The following is a 22356-nucleotide window of genomic DNA, read 5'->3' as shown; positions in this document are numbered from 1 at the left end:
AGGCAGGCTTTCACCCAGGGATGGGCCCTGAATCTGTGATGGTGGCACTTAATGACGACATCTCTATGTTACAGGACTGCGGAAAGACGAGTATTCTTATCTTGCTCTGTCTTTCTGCGGCCTTTGACACTGTTGATCATCAAAGACTGCTGCAATGCCTCTGTGATGCTGGAATTTCTGGTGTCCCTTTGAAATGGTTCTCTTTTTTTCTCTCTGATCGCACACAGGTGGTGTCTCTTCCTACTTTCACTTCTTCTATGGCGATTGAATGTGGAGTTCCACAAGGCTTGGCTCTCTCTCCATTGCTTTTTAATCTATATTGGGTCGCACTGGCCAAACTCATTTCAAGTTTTGGTGTGCACTTTTTTACCTATGCCGACGACACACAGATTCTCTTCCGTTTGAATGCCCCTAAGGAAAATCCCCCCCCCGACAGCTGAGAGATTGCCTTTCAACAATAGGGGCATGGATGGACAACAATTGGCTCAAGTTAAACGGAGAGAAGACAGAGGTATTGGTAGTTGGCCGGCCCTCTGTTGGTCCCTGATGGACATCAGAGTACTGGCCGGCATGTCTTGGTCCCTGTCTGAAACCCTCTGCCTCAGTCAAGAGCCTAGGCATAAAGGTGATGGCCTCTGGTTCTAGAGAAGTGCAAATCTCTTCAGTTTGCCAAACTGGTTTTGCCAAACAAAATCTTGAAGGAGGTTCTTCCCTTTCTCCCTAAAGAGGCTAGCACCAAAACTGTGACTGCCTCTATCATGGGATCAATAGACTATTGCAATGGAATCTATCTTGGTCAGCCAGAGGCACTACTTCAGCGCCTTCAGATTCTCAAAAATTAGGCAGCTTGCCCTTAATGCTCCTAGACTGTCCCATTCTTGTGATCTCCTCCACTGCCTTCACTGGCTGCCTGTTAAAAGCCGGATGAATTTTAAGATTCTGTGCATTGTTCATCGTGTTATTCACTCTGCTGGAGCTGAATTTCTCCAATGTAAACTCTCTCTTTATCAACCTCTTCGCTCATCTAACCAGTTTCTGCTGTCTGTCCCCTGCTTCTAACGTGCTTGCGGGGGCGGGGGGCGGCATATCTTTCTCTGTGCTGGCTCCCTCTTTGTAGAATGCCCTCCTTCTCCACATACGGGCCATCCATGTTCCAGCCATCTTTCGTAAACAGCTTAAAACACTGCTGTTTTAATGTTGACTGTCGCCCTCTCCTCTCAAGATTTAGCGCCTTGATGCCATCAGGTCTTTGTTGCGCTTTATAAAACCATATACAATACATCAACACAGAGAAAACATATCTGTACCGCCCCATGATGAGACACCCCAGAAACACTGGATAAGACATATTGGTACAAAGCAAATTGGATATAATGTGGGAGAAGCTAGGAATCCAAACACTCAGATGCATTACTGCTGGTAATCTCTAGACTGGGACACCCAACCATGCTGGTGTCCAGGAAACAGCCCAGTGGCCACTCACACTCAGATGGTGGACAATGGGTGTAGCTGCTCATATAGTGTTCTAACAATGTAGATGGGGTTGATACCATCACTCACCTCTGGTGCAGGAAGGAATTGAGACAGGTGAAGATAAGGAGTGGCAGCATAGCACAAATTGTCATGACATTGTTGAACTTGGCCTGCAGATCCGACTGAAAACGCTGCGTAATATTCAGGCCATCTATGGCAAGGCGCACTTCTTCCTCCGGTTCATTCAGGCGGCTGGTGAAGTACTGCAAAACAAATGTCCATGCCGTCATTGCTCGATGAACCATAGACTTGGCTGAAAAATAATCTGCATCAAACTACAATGGATTCAAGTTATGAGCAGTCATATGTACAAATACTGTTTTTCATGACTACCACAATCACACAACAGTATATAACTACAGGCATTGAGGATAATGTAGCCGACTTCCACATGTTTCATTCACGTCTCCTAGAAAGCCATGCCTCAACAGACTCAGCCAATCTAGTTTCCATGCACTCTGGGTGACTATTGGGGAAATGCCAATGCACAAGCTGACTGCTGCAGTACACAGATAGCACACTCATCATGTCGTCAGCAAGACACACACATTTATTTTTTACTGAGCGCAAAGTATTGCTATACAGTTGTCTTCACTGCCTTTTTCATGCATGAACATGAAAACCACACACAGCAATGAAAGATGACAGGACCTTAAGCACACCCATGATTTGTTGAGTTCATTATTACTGATTACACCTTTTCACAAGCAAAGAGGTGGACACAAAAACCCTATTCTCGACAATTGGATTATCATTCCTTACAGTGAACCTCCAGAAATGGCTTCACCAAGATGTTAAAACAAAGCTGTCTGCAGCCAAGCAATGTTAATGGGAAAGGCACTTGGAATGCGAATGTTCAACCTTCATCTGTGTGGCTGCGCAAGCACGAGATCACTTATTTTGTAGCCAATGTCAGAGAGACTGTGTAACAAGATTACTGCTGCTGTTCATACATATAGAGATGAGTAGTGTCTAAAACGCCTAATCAGCCCCAGACTACAACCAAATCAGCAGTGATCCCAATTATAAAGGTGGATCAGGCACAGGGCAACAGGTATACCTCTATCATCTCATTGAGTACCGCAGGCCGAAAGCTGGCTATACCATTTAGGAGGGGTGTGAGCTGATACAGCTATAACAGTTATAACACAAACAACAATTGTATGGTGGTACCAAAATAAAAGAATGATCAATCAAGGTGCTTGAAAAAGGAATAAGTTACATACCTGTAACTATTGGTCTCCGGCTTGGGTCTGGCATGGATTCACATGCTCATGAATATTGCCTGTCGCCGGGCTGGGAATCCTCAGTAAAAGAAAAACAGTTTCACTTTCACTTACAAAACTGTATTTCTCCCATAAAGCAATCACTGTCCACTGGGTCATACTGCCCCCAGCCAATGATGGTCCTCCCCCTAACTCCCTCTTCTGGCACCCATCTTCACATTTGGTAAGCACACAAAGTGGCAGTATGACCAAGAAGAGAAGCAGAGGGGAAGGAGGGGGGGTTTGCATATGAACCCATGCCAGACCCATGCTGGAGAACGTTAATCACAGGTAAGTAACTTATTCCTTCTCCAGTATGGGGTCTGGCATGGATTCACATGCTCATGAATAACGAATACACAGCAGTACAACATTACACAACCATGGGAGGTGGCACAGCTCAACAGAAACAATTCACTCTTGCCTCTGGAACAGACTCTCCTCAAGCGAACAGGTTACGTAGCGCTGCTTGGTTGGCTCTGTACTCCTCCCTGGAATCCCTGTCAACGCAGTAGAACTTCATGAAGGTGTGCGTGGACCTCCACGTAACAGCCCTGCAGATGTCCAGCAGGGGCACACCAGCCAGGAACGCTGTTGTCGCAGCTTATCGCTCTGGTGGAATTGGCTCTTGGACGGCCGGGCAGCGGTCGGTTCGCCAAATCGATGACAGTGCATGATTTCAGCAAGAGAGCCACCCTCAGATGGATGCCTTGGACAAGGCCTTCCCATGGTTCACAGGAACAAAGCTCACGAACAGCTGTAAAGTCTTTCGAAAACTCTTTGTGCGTGCCACGTAGAACTTCAGGCACGAGCAACATCCAGCGAATGCAAGGCCCTCTCAGCCAGAGACGAAGGTTTCAGGAAAAAACAATAACATCAAAGGTTCGTTGAGGTGGAATTCTGACAGAACCTTCGGCATGAAAGAGGAGGGCGTCCGCAGTACCACCCTCGATTTGTGGAAAGTCGGGTATGGCTGTTTGCAGCACAGGGCCTAGATCTCACCCACCACAAGGTAAACCGTGTTCCATGAGAGGAACTTGAGAGAGGCCTGATGCATAGGCTCGAAGGGGGCCCCCCCATGAGCCTCGTCAGAACCACGTTGAGTTCCCACGCCGGGGCAGGCACCTTCACCTGTGGGAAAGATCGAAAAAGTCCTTTGGGGAACTCCTTGACGAGCCGATGAGACCAAAGTGCAGACCTTCCTGGAGAAATGGTGTAGCGGGAGATAGCAGCCAGATGTACTTTGATCAAGGCATGTGCCAGCCCAGCCTTGGCCAAGGATAGCAAGTACGGAAGAATCTGTGGGGCTGTGACCCTCAGAGGGGTAATCTTCTGCGAACAGCACCACATAGCGAAATGCTTCCATTTGTGAGCATAGCACTTCAGAGTCGGTGATGCTCTGGCATTGGCGAGGACCTCCCTGCGACTCATATCCTACAAACTCTAGGCTGAAGGAGCCAAGTCCTCAGGTTGAACGATCCTGGGTCATGATGCAGGATTGCACCTCCTTCTCTGGTGAGAAGGTCTGGCACCTCCGGTAGCTTGACCGGTGGCAACCCTGACAGACTGAGAAGGTCCGGGTACCAAATCTGCCTTGGCCACGCCGGGGCGATTAGTTTCATCCTGCACTGACACTGTCTGAGTGTGTGGAAGACTCGTAGCAGGAGAGGCAATGGAGGAAACACATACAGAAACATAACTTCCCACGGGAAGGAGAACGCTGAGGAGATGTGGTCTTTTTGGGAGATTTTAGACCTGCTCTTACAGCTTTATTCTGGATGATCTACAGGTTCATATATATTGCAAGCACTGGTTCCTGCAAAGAGGGAGTTGCAGTAGTCAATCCTGGATAGTATGAGGGCTCTGACGAAAGTGATGCAGCTGTCAGTGGACAGGAATGGTCTGCAAGCATTAATCAGTTTTGCAATGTATGCTGCTGCTGATGCAATAGAGTTTACCTGTATGGTTAGCGATAGCGTACAATCTAAATATAATCCTAAGGTCTTTACCCTTTAGCGACGGTGATGGTGTTCCTGTCGATGGAGAAGAATTTGTTTGAGTTATTGAGTGTGTTTAGCTGTGATTGAGGGCCAATAAGGAGTAGTTCACTTTTCTCGCCATTAAGGCATAGACCATGTTGTGCCATTCAGGTATGGACATTTGGTATAGTTTGCTGAGTGCATTGGAGTCCGTATTGTAGTTTCTGGAGATGGGTAGGAGGATTTGCGTGTCGTCAGCGTAGTTAGTGTATGTGACGCCCAGGACATCAAGGAGGTCGAAGAAGGGTTTAGTGAAGATGTTATACAAGGACGGAGAGACACATGAGCCTTGAGGCACTCCACAGGTGACTGGGGAAGGCGGGCTGCCGCTGAGGTGGAGAACACTCTCAATGTGCGTTTGGAGAGGAAGAACTCTATCCAGGCACTGATAGGTATGACAGATATTCCTGATAGGGAGGGACATGTCAAAGGAATGCAACAGATGCCACCTTAGATCTTTTGGGGAACAACTCCACCTCCTAAATGACTATCAGTCAGGGATCCACCCAAAGTGTAGCATCGATGATGCCCTCCAAATCAAAAGGGCGAATCATGCTTCCTCGTCCTCCTTGACCCCTCGGCTGCACTCGACACCACCGACCACCGCATTCCTTCTCTCCCTCCTTGCTGCCTTGCTGACAGGATGGGATCCTCTGGCACTGTCCTGAATTGGTTTTCCTCTGACCTCTCAGGCAGACACCAGGCTGTCCAGATGAACTTGTTGCGTTCCAACCAACTCCAGGTCTCCTGTGGAGTCCCCCAAGGCTCCATCCTCTCACCAAACTTTTTTAACCTTTACATCGAGCCTCTGGGCCCTCTCCTCAAAGATCCTAATATGGTCATCCACCAATACGCAGACGAAACTCAGTTGTACATGAGAGTAAACAGTGCAAAGGACATCATTTGTCTCTGCGATTACCTAGCCATCATCAGTCCTGGATGTCGACTGCCTACCTTAAACATAACCCATCCAAGACTGAATTTGTCATCATTGGTCCGCCCGCTAAAAAACAACTTGTCCAACAATAGCTCAATGATATACGCCTCAAAGGATTTGATCCATAACTCTCAGACTCAGCAAAATCCTTAGGCTTCACCATTGACAGCAATCTGTCCTTCCAGAAACACATAGCCAAGAAGGCCCAAATAGCCTAATTCAGAATATATACCCTTCGAAAAATCAAAGCCTTCCTCCCGCTGCAGGACTTCCAGACCCCTGTGTTCTTGTACATTGATGGGGAAATGCTCTCCTGACAGGCCTCCAAGCTGCTCACTTGACTCCCCTAAAAGCAGTCAACCATGCTGCAGCATGTCCAATTACGGGAGCAGAGATATTTGAGCAAATTACACCCATCCTATGTGAACTACATTGGCTTCCACTCCGAGCCAAGATACTGTTCAAGACTGCATGTATCATCTACAAAGCAGTCACAAGTAGCACACCAGCGTACCTGGTGGCTAAGCTCCACATTTGGAGGCACACGCTCCCTGAGCAGCAAATAGACTAACCGGCTTGAATCACAACTCATCCACAAAGAGAAGACCCACAAACAATCCTTCTCTTGTCAAGCACCCACCCTCAGGAACTAGATCCCAGCGTCCGCTCGGAATGCCACCACAATTTTCCAATTTCGCAAATCTCTCAAAACATGTCTTTTTCAACAACACACGAACAAGGAATAATTCCAATGGACGCACATAATGGACGCACATAACGACACACAGACCTCACAGTACTGCACTACTGTTAAAAGATGACAGCCCAAATGCTGGCTACCCACACTGTGTATAGTGCTCCGCTGGTCCCCAGCTAGGTCCACACTTTAAACAATAAAAATAACGGATAAGGGTGGGGCCCGGCTCTCAGGGTTATTAAGGAGTGGGTGGTAATTTGTGTGGGGTGCCAGAATGAGAACCATATAGGTCACTAAGCTACATGCTGTTTTATTGTCATAGTATTGGAAAGATGGGGGCAGGGGAGTACCTGGTGGTACAGTTCTCCTGAATGAGTGGTAGAGAGGGAGACCAAACGCCTTGTGGCAGGGAGGTGTAGCGGTCGAGGCTCCCGAGCAAGAGAGGTAGAGTTTCAATGAGGAGTTATGTTTTGGGTGTGTTGATATGTGCCTTTTGGTCTTGTGTCCTTCTCTTGCCTTTTGTGTCAGTACCTTGTTGCCAGAAAACCATGGCTGTTACTGCAGTAAAATTGGCTGCAAGGCTGCACATTGTAGATTGGGGGTTGAGAATAATGTTAAAAGGAAAACAAGAGGCCGATGGTAGAAAAGGGGATCTTTTTAAAAGTTGGTACACTAAATGTTAGGCGTTTGAACTCACCTTTCAAGAGATCTCTTGTGAAGAGGGAATTCAGGAACTAGAGAATGGACGTTCTTTATGTCCAGGAAACCCACTTCGTGAGGGGGGAGGAACGACTAGGCAAAGGGGGTAAGATCCTAGAGATGTATTATGCTTCTACTGGGTACAGCTTGCAGATATAAGCTGGAGGAAATTGAACGGAACAAGGAGGGACGTTTTTTGTTTTTTTGAAGGGCCTACTTCAAGGTACCAAGCTAACAATGGCATCCATATACTGTCCCAACTCAGGTCAGGGGTAATTCTGGGAGAAGGTTGGATAGTGCCTCAAAAGGTTTGGGGAGGGGACTCTAGTGGTGGGAGGGGACTTTAACATGGTTTTGAATCCCAAATCAGACAGGTTGCGAACCAAGGGGGATGGTGACGACATGAATAGAAGTTGGGAATCTAAAATACTTACGGAAACTAATGTGAAGCTTGGGTTGGTGGATGTATGGGAAGCTCAGTCTAGGCTGCGTGGAGATGAGGCTAGAACACAGGCACCGTTCACTTATTACTCAGCAGTACATGACCTGCTGTTGGTCGACGTGCATACTCTTCCCTGGGTCTCAAAGATGTCTACTAGTACGGTTCCGTGGTCTGACCACGACATGGTATCAGTGGTAGTAAGAGTCAGGGAGGAGGGAACCCAGAGAAGGCGGTGGGGCTGTAACAACTTCATACTGAACGAAAAGGTTATGGGGCTAGCCCTCCTTCAAAATATTAAGGAGTATTTTCAATTTAACGATATAGGGAAGGTTACTGGGGATATATTATGGGAACTATAAGGGGAGTACTGATTGAGATGGGGTCGCGGGCCAAACGGAACAGAATGATGCAGGAATAAATGCTGAGAGATCTTATTGAAAAACTCCGGCCCATAGGAGGTTTTGACAAAAGTATAAGCTATGGGAGACTGAAGGAGCTTAGGGCGTAACTCCAGCCTTTGCTAGCCCATAAAATGGACTCAGTGTTGAAACACCTTAATCAAAGGTACTTTGAGAAGGGGGAAAAGGCAGATAAACTTCTGGTATGGAGTTTGCAGGTTCAGTCCAGGGCCAGGCCAGTTAACGTACTTGAGGCCGACGATGAAGCTGAGGAGTAGTAGGGAAATATCGGAAGAGTTTGTTAGTTTTTACGCTAACCTCTATACCTCAGAAAGTGCAGGAGATGGGGAGGGGACTAGAACCAATCTGCAGGAAAGGGGCATCCCGGGGCTCACAAATGATGATGCGCAGGTGTTAAAGGCAAGGATTGAAGTGGAAGAAGTAATTTCCACTATAAAAAGGATGAAGAGTGGAAAATCCCCAGGGGAGGATGGCCTCACAGTACAGTTTTATAAGATGTTTCGCTCTACACAAGCACCCATAAAGGCTAGGGTTTTTAATGAGGTGCTGACCAGGAACTCTCTGACAAAGACAATGCTCAGGGCACTCATTATTGCTATCCCCAAAGAGGGTAAGGACCCCAAGAAGTGTACATCATATAGGCCCATTGACCTGTTAAACACTGATGTTAAGATCCTAGCAAAAATATTGGGGAACAAGCTTGACAAATTCCTCCCCCATTGATCCATGGGAACAAGGTGGGCTTCATTAAAGGAAGACGAGGAGCTGATAGTATCAGGAAAACAATTTTATGTATTGGAAGCAGAAACATGATGAGGAAGCCTACCTGGTGTAATGTTCACTACAAGCCGAATCCGGCAGTTAATCAGTCTTCATGCATTGCAACACAGAAAGCGTAGAATCTCCTACCTGGAATTAGAGGAACGACCAATTCATGTTTCCCGTGGTGTACCAGGTTTCAAGAAGAAAGGGTGGAAAGTTATATCCCAGTAGAAAATAGGAATCCCCCTGGCAACCCTTCGGAGCCTAGTTAAATACTTGGCGACCGTGGAGAAACCAGGGAAACCCTCATGGGGGAGAAAACCCTATGGAGAGCTGCTGGGGAGCGTTGATACAGGCGAGGCGGACAGGAGGAAACTGAAGGGCCTCGATCCGATGGCAGCGTTATGTGTTGGTTAGATGCTGGAGAGGTATAAGGGTAAATACATGAGGGTCAAGAGAAAACAACACAATAAGGAACGGAGGGGAAGTTTGTAAGAACAGAGATTACCATTCACACATCTAGACGGGGAGTATTAGTAGATGCGGCGCCCGGGGATTCGAGCCCGTTCAAGAAGTACTCCTTAGTGTGAAAAGGGATTTTCTGGGAAGCAAGGATATCAAGTATTCAAGGATCAAGAAATACGGATGGTACAGATTTGAGAGTATGAGAAAAGAATTCTACCTTCGAGGGAAACACGGGATAATGTCGCGATGTGTCGCGTTCTGTGGGGACGTGGTTTAGTGGTTGCCGTGGCTTAGTGGTTGCCAAAGCGATACCTTCGATCCGCTGATCGTGTTCCGAATTCTAAGAACAAGTAGATGTAAGACTGAGAAAGAAACAAGAGACGGATAGAGAGAGAAAGGGAGGCAATGAGATTTAAAGGCTGGGCTGGCTATACTCACTGAGCGTCCGTATACTCCTAAGAGAGTAGCAACGCGCCGGTCTCCAGGACTTCCTTGTTGATATGCCGAAGAACGATCGACTTCCGCATCCTGCGTGGCTCGAGGCAGGAAAACAACTAGACCGTTGCTAGGGCTGCCGCGGTCATAACCCGGAGCGGCCATCTTGGAGTAGGTCGAAGAGGAATGCGGGGAAACAACGAGACCGTTGCTAGGGTTGCCGCGGTCATAATCCGGTGCGGCTTTCTTGGAACAGATAGGAGAGGAATGATTCGTCCTCACGAACATCACAGTATGCCCCTTCTTAGGTCCATCCCCTCCCGGCTTGTCGGGATGTCTCGAGTGAAACAGTTTTACGAGACGAGGAGCATGTACAGCGTCAACCGGCTCCCAGGTGCGATCCGAAGGGGAGTAACCCTTCCAATCGATCAAATATTGTAAATGTCCTCGATGAATACGAGAATCACAGATTTCCTTCACTTCAAACTCAGGACCAGATGAGGCCAAAATGGGAGGAGGACGAGTCGTTATCGATGGATGAAATGAATTACGGTTGTCCGGTTTCAATTGAGAAACATGGAAAACAGGGTGAATTCGGGACCAGGTTTTAGGAAGGATAAGTCTAAAGGCAGCACAGCCAATGGGTTTATCCACCCGGAAAGGACCAAAGTATCTTGGAGACAGTTTGGATGTTACCAGGTGTCTGGGGAGAAATCGTGAAGACAACCATACCCTGTCTCCTGATTTGATGATAGGGGCTGGAGAACGGGAGCGATCTGCAAATTTCTTCATTCTATCCTGGGTTTGTAACAGGGTATCTTTAGCCCTCTTGTGGCCTTGTCTGATTTGATTCATTAATTGGTCTACATCAGGAAATTTGTGTTCCGATCTTTTTAGTATCAGGAATGCTGAAGGACTAAACCCATAGGAGCAGAAAAAGGGAGAATTGTGAATGGCGGAGTGATAGGAGTTATTGTAAGCAAACTCTGCCAATGGAAGTAGATCTGTCCAGTTATCCTGAGCTGCCGAAATGTAATTCCTTAGATTCCTTAATTCCTTAGATATCCCTCTAAAGTTTGATTGAGCCGTTCCGTCTGTCCATTGGATTGTCCATTGGATTGGGGGTGATAACCGGAACTGAGGGCACGGGAAATCCCAAGATGTTGACATATGTGCTTCCAGTAGAGAGATTGTGTTCCGCGGTCAGAAATGATAGTATCTGGTAGGCCATGCAACGCGAAAATGTGGTTGGTAAAGATACGGGCCATACCGGCCGCTGTAGGAATCCTGGCAAGAGATATGAAGTGAGCCATCTTTGTAAAAGAATCGATCACAACCATTATCGTCGAACACCCCTTCGAGGGGGGAAGGTCAACGATGAAATCCGTTGAGACTATCTGCCAAGGACGTGATGGAATTGGCATTTTGACCAGTAGTCCCAATGGAGACCTTCGGGGAGACTTGTTCTGAAGACAATCTGGACAAGATCCAATGTATCTTTTTATGTCCTCCCGTAGAGATGGCCACCAGAACCAGCGTGAAACCATTTCTCGTGTGGTAGTGATTCCTCGATGTCCCGCTACCTTAGATTTGTGACACATATCCAATACTTCCTTCTGGAGGGAGGTTGTAGGGATGAAAGCCCGATGACCAAGGAAATAGCATCCTTCTTCCTTGACCAATGTAGGTAGCGTCCCGAGTGATATTCCTGATTTTCCTACTGTTTTGGATTGATACCTTAGACGCGCCAAGAAGTCATGGGAGGTATGTAACTCTAACGCCACCCTAGGAAATATTGGTTCAGATCTAAAGGAATCATTGGGGAGCTGTTCTTTACGTGATAAAGCGTCAGCGATCACGTTATCTTTCCCAGGTATGAAGGAGAATGTGATCCTAAAAGGGGAAAAAAAATGAGCCCACCGGGCCTGACGACTATTGCAAGTCTGGGCGTACTGTAAAATACGAAGGTTGTGGTGGTCCGTTCGAACTTCCACCGGGTACTTAGCTCCAAGTAGTAAATGTCGCCATTCTTCGAAAGCCCTTTTGATGGCTAACAGCTCCTTCTCCAATACCGTGTAATTTAATTCTGCAGGTACTAAAGTCTTAGATAGGTATGCCACTGGATGTTCCTGTTCGGAACCATCCGACTGAAGAAGGACTGCTCCCAAAGCATATTGAGAAGCATCCGTCTCCACTATGAATTGACGATTCTGATCAGGGGTCTGTAAAACAGGTGCCGACGTGAACAGATCTTTAAGTCTCCTAAAGGCTTGATCTGTAGTCTCAGGCCATGAGAAGGATACTCCCTTTTTTAACAGATTTGTCAGTGGTTTAGTCAGGCTTGAGAATCCCGGAATAAACCGCCGGTAAAAATTGGCAAGGCCGATAAACCGCTGAATGTCTTTCCCTGAGGTCGGGATAGGCCAGTCCAATACGGCAGAAACCTTCTCCGGGTCCATGGCTACACCTTTGGCCGAGAGAACATAACCTAGATAAGTGACTTGAGGTTGGTGGAAAGAGCATTTTTCTAATTTGCAGAACAGGTGATTCTGATGAAGACGACGAAGAACCTCTTCCACATGTTTAACATGGTCCTGTAGAGTATAGGAGAAAATCAAAATATCGTCCAGATACACTATTACGTTATGTAAGAGTAGATCAGCGAAGAGATGATCCATAAAGCGTTGAAATATCGCCGGGGCATTAGAGAGACCGAATGGCATAACATGATATTGGTAATGGCCAAATGGTGTCCGGAATGCCGTCTTCCATTCATCTCCGGCCTTGATCCGTATCAGATGGTACGCTCCCTTGAGATCCAGTTTGGTGTATAAATTTGCTCCCCTGACTGCTTCCAGAATATCTGGTATCAGGGGCATCGGATATTTGTCTGGTATAGTGATTTTATTGAGACCCCGAAAATCTATGCAAGGGCGAAGTTCCGTTGTGTTCCGTTTGGATATAAAAAACAGGGAAGCGGCTGCCGGTGAAGTAGATTCCGTGATCAACCCATTCATAAGATTTACTCTGAGATATTCTCGTAGTACTTCTTTTTCATTCTGAGATAGGATGTACATTCGACCAAAGGGTAAAGGTTGGTCAGCGATCAGATCGATGGCACAATCGTCTCGTCTATGAGGTGGTAACTGCGAGTACTCAGAGGTGGAAAAGACTTCTTTATAATGATAGTACAGTTTGGGGAGCCCTGTGATTTGATTTAGAGTAGTGATTCCCTGAAAGTTAGGAGAGGAAGAGCTGGTGTCCAACAGAACCTCTTGTTGATCTTTTATGCAGTGGCCAAGACAGAATTCGGAACCCAAAAAGAAGGACCCAGCTGTCCAATTGATAAAGGGATTATGCTTCTTGAGCCATGGTATCCCCAAAATAATAGGATGGTGTGCCGCCCGGATGATGTCTAGAATTATGAGTTCTTGATGAGAAGAGATAGACATAAGCAGAGGACCAGTATGATCCGTAATGGGTCCAGATATCAAAGGACTGCCGTCAACACTTTCCACGGGAATGGATTCTATCTTACAAGACCGTGGGATACCATGAGAAGAGGCCCAGTGATCATCGATAAAATTCCCGGCAGCCCCACTGTCAATAAGGACCGGGATATCTTGTATGACCTGTTTTCCAAAGGTTAGAGAAACCTTTACAACCACCATGGTAGTATCCGATGAATTGTTACAAGTGGAGGTATGGACAATTTGTGAGGAACCTTGCTTGGTCATATGATCCCGAACCGTGGTTCCCCTTACGGTCGGGCGTTTGCGTTTCCCGATCTCCTTGGTGGTGCGATTGGACACTCCTGTACGGTGTGGCTATTGGAACCACAATACATACATAAACCAAGGGATCGTCTTCGACTCCGTTCTTCAAGGGAAAGGGGTCCCCTGCCTGTTGCACCTAGTTGCATGGGTTCCTCGGTGGATGGAACCCGTGGAGCAGCAGGCAGATTCACAGGAAAACGGGGTATCCGTCCTTTCCTTTTTTCACTGATGCATTCCTTCATTCGGTAATCAATCTGAAGGACTAGGGCAATAAACTCAGTTAAAGAAGAAGAACGTGGAACCCTGGATATTTCATCTTTCAATTCTTCCGACAGTCCTCTCCTAAAGATGGTTATCTGTGCGTCATCGGCCCAAGTAGTTTCGCTGGCCATTTGCTTAAATCTGGTTATATATGCCAGAATGTCAGAATTTCCCTGTTTTAAGTCTAGTAAGTGTTCTTGGGAAGCTACTCGGATCTCCTGTCGGCCAAACATAGTACGAATACTATTACAAAAGGCCGTGTGGGAGTCTAATATAGGATTATTACTAGTGATTAGGGGTGTGGCCCAGGCTAAAGCTGGGCCAGTCATTTGGGATACCATGTAACCCACACGATCCCGATCAGTATGAAAAAAGGCGTTTTTAAAGGCAAACTGAACGTAACAGGAATCTAGGAATTCTTTCACCTTGTGGGGATTCCCATCGAACTGGCCTCCAGGAAGAGGCCCTGGAGGGACCTCTGAACAGTGAGGAACTTGTGAGGTAGCAGTATGTTGTGCTACTTGTTGGGCTATCTGTTGAGCTGCCTGTTGTTGATTCTGCTTTAGGGAAGTGTTCTCCTGCTGGAGTTGTTGGACCTCTGTGGTTAAGGATTGCACCGCAGCGATCAGCTGTTGGATCTGCTGTTGTTGTTGAGGGTCCATTATGAGGGTATTCCAGGTTTCTAGGTGCAATGTCTAAAAACAATAGTTTGTTTCAGGCGTTGCTATCTGTAATGTTCACTACAAGCCGAATCCGGCAGTTAATCAGTCTTCATGCATTGCAACACAGAAAGCGTAGAATCTCCTACCTGGAATTAGAGGAACGACCAATTCGTGTTTCCCGTGGTGTACCAGGTTTCAAGAAGAAAGGGTGGAAAGTTATATCCCAGTAGAAAATAGGAATCCCCCTGGCAACCCTTCGGAGCCTAGTTAAATACTTGGCGACCGTGGAGAAACCAGGGAAACCCTCATGGGGGAGAAAACCCTATGGAGAGCTGCTGGGGAGCGTTGATACAGGCGAGGCGGACAGGAGGAAACTGAAGTGCCTCGATCCGATGGCAGCGTTATGTGTTGGTTAGATGCTGGAGAGGTATAAGGGTAAATACATGAGGGTCAAGAGAAAACAACACAATAAGGAACGGAGGTGAAGTTTGTAAGAACAGAGATTACCATTCACACATCTAGACGGGGAGTATTAGTAGATGCGGCGCCCGGGGATTCGAGCCCGTTCAAGAAGTACTCCTTAGTGTGAAAAGGGATTTTCTGGGAAGCAAGGATATCAAGTATTCAAGGATCAAGAAATACGGATGGTACAGATTTGAGAGTATGAGAAAAGAATTCTACCTTCGAGGGAAACACGGGATAATGTCGCGATGTGTCGCGTTCTGTGGGGACGTGGTTTAGTGGTTGCCGTGGCTTAGTGGTTGCCAAAGCGATACCTTTGATCCGCTGATCGTGTTCCGAATTCTAAGAACAAGTAGATGTAAGACTGAGAAAGAAACAAGAGACGGATAGAGAGAGAAAGGGAGGCAATGAGATTTAAAGGCTGGGCTGGCTATACTCACTGAGCGTCCGTATACTCCTAAGAGAGTAGCAACGCGCCGGTCTCCAGGACTTCCTTGTTGATATGCCGAAGAACGATCGACTTCCGCATCCTGCGTGGCTCGAGGCAGGAAAACAACTAGACCGTTGCTAGAGCTGCCGCGGTCATAACCCGGAGCGGCCATCTTGGAGTAGGTCGAAGAGGAATGCGGGGAAACAACGAGACCGTTGCTAGGGTTGCCGCGGTCATAATCCGGTGCGGCTTTCTTGGAACAGATAGGAGAGGAATGATTCGTCCTCACGAACATCACACCTGGCGTCCTTGGATTCGGAGAAAGCCTTCGACAGGGTACAATGGGGTTTCCTTAACAAAGCGTTAATACAGTTAGTTTGGCATGGGAGTGAATTTCCGGACTTGGGTGAAGGCACTTTATAGGGACCCCACAGCAAAGGTGACAGTGAATGGGGATTTTCCCTGTTCAGGGGAATGCGGCAGGGGTGCCCTTTATCCCCTCTCCTCTTTACCCTGGTGATAGAACCAATGGTGGCGGCAAATAGAACAAATCCCGGAGTACAAGGTGTTGAACTGGAAGAGGTTGAATTTAAGGTGTCCCTCTATGCAGATGATGTTTGGTGCTATATTACGAATCTAGAGGCCTTTCTTAAAGTACTGATGGATGTTTTGTCGAAGTATGGGAACCTGGCAGGGTTAACAATTAACTATTCTAAATCCTTCATTCTCCCGATGGGCGTAGCGTGCCCCCTTGATGAGGGAAATATGACGCCAAGCTTACATGGAAAGGAGGTGATAACGTACCCTGGGATTAAGATATTCCGTAACCTTAGTGAATAATATAAGCACAATTATGACACTCTGGTTGAAGAGTTAAAAGGTGATTTAATATCATTGATAGGTAGAATGACAGTGGTAAAAATGAACATCCTACCACAACTGTTTTTTTTATTCCATATGCTCCCTACCACACTCCCGGACTCCTTTTTTAGAGTGCTGGATCATATGTGTCTCAGCTTTGTATGGCAGAAAAAGAGAGCGCGTATAAGATAGGAGACTTTGACTCTCCCGAAAGAGGAGGGGGGTGGTTGGATGCCCCAATTTCGCTCTATATTTCAAAGCAGCCCAACTTAGAATTATGTTAGAACATATGTCTGATGAGCGTAGAACATATTGGACATATAGGGAGGACTGCATTACATTCCCGAAGAAGGTCCGAGATTATTTATGGGCTCCGTCTAAACTTATCCCTGAGGAGGTACAGGAACACCCCACCTTGGGAGTGCAGTGTAAATTATGGAGAAACAACAAGGCGAATAGAGAGTTGTCCTGGTGGCCATCCCCCCTCTGCTCATTGTGGGGTCTGCCTCTTATGCGGGAAGTCTGGGGTTCAGGGGCGCTCAAAGAAGGTCTGATTTCGGCTTCGAAAAACATAGCGCAATGATTCCAGATTGGGAAGTTCAAAGAGTTTGAAGTGGTGCAGAGATGCATGGTGGTCAGAACCTTGGTATCTTTGCATTTCTCCTGCCTGACCCCAAGATCGCGGGCGTAACAACGGGAGCAGCAAATAGAAGAATGGGTGAAGGGGATACAGGGCCTGCAGGGGAACTAGAAGTATAGAGAACATGCAGTCCAACACTTAGGCACCCACTAAACACTGAACGTGATCACACCAGAAGGAAGAGATGCAGATCCTTGCCCCCCCACCCTTCCAGACCAGACGGGCCATGTGGATATATCGGAGGAGATGACTAATCTGGCTGTAAATATAGGAAGAATAGAGAGGACGGGCTCTTATCGGGTAGAAACGATTAGAGCTGACCTGCATGGTGGAGGAGTTGACAGAGAGGTGGGGGGGGCGAAGGCCTCTAGAACGGTGACACAGAGGAAGGGGTGAATCCAGAAGAAAAAGGCGAGGAGCTGCATTAGGGGGCAGAGGGGGACAACGTTTGAACCTTCGAACATTTGAACTCCCACACCTGAACTGCCAGCTGTCCCACATTGAAGTGGCAATCATTCGATCTCCGGATTCCCTACATTTCCCTCAACTATCTCTGCATGGCAGCCATGACTGCAACAGCTATTATGGCAGGGTCTGGCTCCATCCCCCTGTCACTAGGAAGCTTTACTGTATTCACCCAACAAAAGAGGGAAATACTACCAGTAGGCGCAAAATTATGGTAACCCCTGGAACAAGCGCCGACTCTGATAGCACCAAGACGCAGCATCGGAGTTCCATAAAACCTACTGGCAATGCTTATCAGCTTATTAAGGAGATTAAAAACTTTCTTGGGAGAACTTTGGATGTCATGGGGAGCAAAGCCACTGACCACAATGTAGAGGGTAATTTTTCCACCAGTGATGGCACTAAAAATGACAGCTGAGCAGGCACATGCAGCCTGGGTGGCAGCGGGTCAGATTGCTCCACAACTAGCTCACTTATCAGCAGTGCCACATAGGAGCGGGGCTTGTTTCGGGCAAGGCCAAGGTCAACCCAGGGCAAGTACAACTCATGGGGTTATGAACCAACTATCTTCACCCCCGCAATTGCAATCCCAGAGAATCCTACTGAAAGCAGGACTTCAGGAAACATTTCTGAAGACCATGAAGCTGCTACAACCTTAAGCCTGGCTATATCTTGCCCGGATGTTGCAGTAGATGATCTTTCACATAATGCAGTGTTCAGCCCCGGTTAAAATGGCTCCAGGGTGAAGGGCTCTTGTCATCCAGGTCCTGCCCTCAAACATTAGCAAGAGATCCCAATGTTCATAAAGATATGACGTGGGCCACACAACAGCCAACGGGCATCAGCTGTGTGCTAATTCCCTTTGCACACAAGCCCCTCCCCGATTTGCCCTTCACCCACAACCCGGACCAAGTTGATGAGATCAAAAACAGGTTTTGCAAATGCACCCTTATGTTAATTGAACTAGCAGCTATAAAGAAGCTACTTATGTTCATCTTTGAAGATTTTAGAGGAGGGGGTGCTACAGAGAGTGCCAATCGAACATGGAGGACATCAAAAAGGCCTCCCAGTTAGTAATGGAGAAAGCTCAGATCACTTGGGTGACTGATCTGAATCTGAATGATCCTATTGGCAACAGCACTGCCCTCCCCAATGTCCAGCCCGAAAAGGAGCTTTGGAAACAAGTTTATTCTGGCATCTTTGCCAGAACCCCAATCAAGCAGCACAATACTGTTCAGCTACCACAGCGATCTGTATGTGGGGTGGCTAACCAGGGACAGAGAAGCATGTTCTGGGGTGGCAAAACAGGTGGAGGGGTAGGCCATGCCGAACCCAAAGAGACCCCCGGTGATACAAGACATCGAGGTCCAAGATTCCAACTTGGGCAAGGCACTGAGTATGAATATTTGAGAGGGACCCATAGGAGGGTAAAGGGGAGAGATATTTGTGCATGGAGTTCTCAAAGGTGCTTGCGACCAACATGAATCTATGGAATAGCTAATTAATAAGTGTACTCATTGGCTTTGAACGGTACGCGGATGCCATTCCCTAATCTGACAAGATATCACAAGCTGCACAAGTAAACACCATAACAGGGGGTGTACTTTTGACTCCATTCTCATTGAACTAAGGGAACATAGAGTGCCCAACGGTATACTGGGTTTTGCAACGAGACAGTGTCCATCACCAAGTAGCAGGGTCGAAATGAGTGCCTTCCCTCCCTCTAATATTGTTTCCTACACAGGAACCAGGCCTCAATACCCATTGCTACCTGGAGACAACACAGTCCCTTTGGGCAAAAGATAGAAATGGGGTGGCCGTCCATATGGCTAACCGATTAGTTCCCAATAGATTCATGGACCGCCAGCACCAGAAAAGGCCCTGGGGATGTCAAAACTGCGGTTATTGCTTCTTCACTGTTTGAAAGCCTGGATGGCAATTTGAGTTATTGTAACAGTTTATGAGTTATATGTTGTGTGTTACATATATGAAGTACTTTGATGGCCCTACGGCCAGATACAGTTAATACTAACTAACTACTGAATATCTTAGGCTTAAGGGAGTACTGTAGGGTTCTAAATGGAGGGAGGAGTTGGCTGAAGAGCTCAGCCTGTTTGAGAAGATTTTATAGATGGCACAAGCCAGAGAAGGTATTATTTCTAAAATGTACAGGGCTCTGGTGATTCCAGCTGCAAAAATAAGGAGGACATTTATATCTTACTGGGCTCGGGTGGTTGAGAATTCGGTGCCAGACGATCTCTGGGGCAAAATGTAGAAGGTCACTTTCCATGGAAATCTCTTTACCAACGTTACCGAACACAGATGGCACATGCACCTGGTGAGGGTTTCTAAGATGTTTCCGGGAGTGTCACCGCATTGCGCTAGGGGATCTGGGGATCATGGATCCCCACAGATTCAGTTCTTCTGGGCTGAATTGTTGAATTGCATAAAGGAAAGTACAGGGACTGCAATACAGCAGGAACCCCTCACGCTACTCCTGGGAATTCCTCCTAGAGGGTATGAGACGTACAGATTTCCCCAGGATGTGGGAGGCCCTCATATGTGTCGGTAGGATAACAGTTGCACAAAAAATGGAAGGAGTCAACAGTACCCGAGAAAAATGTTTGGCTGCGGAAATTTTGTGAAGTCTACCTAAGGAGAAATTGACACACATGGCGCACGATGACCTGTCTGCATTTACAGAGGAATCGGGAAAATTCACAATGAAATATGCTTCGGAGGGAGCATCACAGCTGACACTCATGTCCAAAGGGTGGGAGAATTGTAGGGGGTGACCATGCAGCTAACTGGGGAGGAAAATAACTAACTATGAGGGTAGTGATCTGAGTAGATTGCAATATGTTTCAATGCTACCCAAGGGGTATCTTGATGGAGACTCCAACAAGAGGTGCGTACTGGTAGGACAAGGTTAGGTTCTACGGCCGCTTGTGTCTTGTACTGTCAGAATATTGTTTTAGGTATGTGAACAGATGAGGAGGTGGACCGGACGGGGGCCCACATGAATGGAGGAATAGGGATGTAGAAGGAGGAGCCTGTACCGACCGCTGTGGGGGATGTAGTGATTGGCACTCCCAGACATTAGGTATTGTCAGTGTATGGTATTGTGTAGAACAATGTTTTGGCTTCATTGTCTTTCAGTGTATAGGCTGATGTTTGAAAAACTGCAAAAATAAATGAGTCTAAAAAAAACCTGTTTAAAATGCAGTTCACTTTCAAATCCAGCTCTCTGCAAAATATTGGCAACGTGTAGATACAATCTAGTTCTTAAACTCCGAACTCTAACCAAACACAGCGATAGATCTTCTCTTCTATCTAATGAGCGTCAACAGTCAAAGAAGGAAAGTTTACAAGAAAGGAATCGCAAGAGAGAGCCATTCCTTACATACGGCAGTTGCCGTTGGTCTTACAGAGATGATTTTAGCTCCTGGTGCTAGTCATGGTGCAAGCCGTATTCATATCAGACCTCAATTCTCATAAGTCAATCTAGATTCTAAATGCACAGCTAGCCTGATCTAATGCAAATGTGTCCAGGCACTATATTAATAGTTCATATGAGTGTCCTATCTCTGATAGTAGATGTGTCTAAGCTAGGCAGTGGAGTTGGCAATCTGAATGATAAAGGCAGCTGGACTTGCAAGCCTATGTTCCACTGTGGTAATGCACTGTTGTCTGCTCACGCTCCAGATGTGGAGGTTGGAACAAGGGATCTCTCCCTGGCTATGGAGATAATAATTGGGTCCTGAGGCCCAGGTTTGTGTTTTTTCTCAACAAGTGGGTTTGCAGACATAGATCTTACTTGGGCCCTCAGTTTCCTTAAAATGTTTGCTGAGCTAAGTCATAGCGGGAAGAGATTGGGGCTGTATTTGGAGAGTGTTTAATGTTTTTAACAAAAACTGCACTGCCATCTTTGTCTTATTGTGATTTTATATTAAATATTTCCGCAGCTCTTTTCTTAACAGCACTAAATGTAATCTGATCATCTTTTGGTGATGAAAATATTTGTTTTTCATAAACATTATCATCGCAAATATTTTGTTCCTCATCTGAAATGTGTTCCTCATCTTCATATTAAAGGCGCTCCCTGTGATTCCTCCTGTGCAGGAGTGATGGATTGTACTCTTGGATTTCTAAAGTATTTCTAAGCACTCCGAAAGTGGCATCATTTGTCCCTTTTTCAGTGCATTAAGCTTTACATATTAATGTAAATTGTTTAGTACTTCTTGGAATTTACTTTTATCACCTGAAGTATAGGTGGAAGTATCACAAACTGACTCCATGCCTATGTCAAAGACTGGCTCTATGTTCCTTCCTTCAATGGTATCACGTAGCTCCTCGAGATCTACTAGTCTGAATGTAAGAGGAGCCTCTATACTGGCATATATTTTGCCATAAAAGTGTGTCCACCTAATCCTTTTGTTCCAGTGTTTGCTGACTTGTTTATTAGGTGTCAGACCAGTTATTATGCTCTTTATGGTACAAACAGTCTAGAATTGTCCTTCAGTGACTAAATCATAATTGATCACTAGGACACTGATGATAGTTTATCTTTCGAGGGCAATGAACCAAGGTCTCTGGTCTTCTTGGGGCCCCTCATTGGTACCTTTTCCTTTCATTTGAAGTTTACACATTTGGGTGCTTTCTGGGATAATAGCAACACATTTTCAGTTTGTTTTAGGACTCTATTCAGACTCAGGTGCTTAGTTCTTTGTGTCGGAGTACATTTCCACTTTCCCTCCAGTTCTTCAACGACAGCTAAATCACCATCTCACTCTGAATCCTACAGTGTATCATGCCTCTATAGCATAAGCAGACCAAAACTTTTTCCTTCTTAAATTTAAACTTTTTAGTTTGATCCACTTTAAGTGGTGCAATGGTGTCATTTTGATCCCGGGAAACACATCAATTGCAAAGTCGCTTTTAATTTTAGCACATTTTCCTGGGTAAAATCAATGCTATGGAAAAAAAGAGAGAATCAGGGTGTTGGAATCAGAATATCTGGTTTGCCTGGCAACTGGCAATACAAGTGGTGTGAATTTACTAGCACACTGGTTGTTATCTCTTGTCTCTGTCCACCATATCCATTAA

The 22356-nt window shown here is 46.4% G+C and overlaps 1 protein-coding gene across 4 annotated transcripts in view; it reads right to left on the bottom strand.

The window, feature by feature from the left end:
• Positions 1-22356, bottom strand: part of SLC29A1 (solute carrier family 29 member 1 (Augustine blood group)) — a 589752-nt gene that overhangs the window by 240136 nt on the left and 327260 nt on the right. For all 4 annotated transcript variants that reach the window (XM_069608852.1, XM_069608853.1, XM_069608854.1 and 1 more), the window contains one exon: positions 1561-1736. In XM_069608852.1, coding sequence (XP_069464953.1) covers positions 1561-1736 — 176 coding nt within the window. The remainder of the gene's footprint in view (positions 1-1560; positions 1737-22356) is intronic.

Source organism: Ambystoma mexicanum, chromosome 4q (assembly GCF_040938575.1).
Source record: "Ambystoma mexicanum isolate Mex_15411 chromosome 4q, UKY_AmexF1_1, whole genome shotgun sequence".
NCBI classification, from domain to species: domain Eukaryota; kingdom Metazoa; phylum Chordata; class Amphibia; order Caudata; family Ambystomatidae; genus Ambystoma; species Ambystoma mexicanum.
The sequence above is the reverse complement of the archived record's forward strand: the minus strand, read 5'-3'. Positions and strand labels throughout refer to the sequence as shown.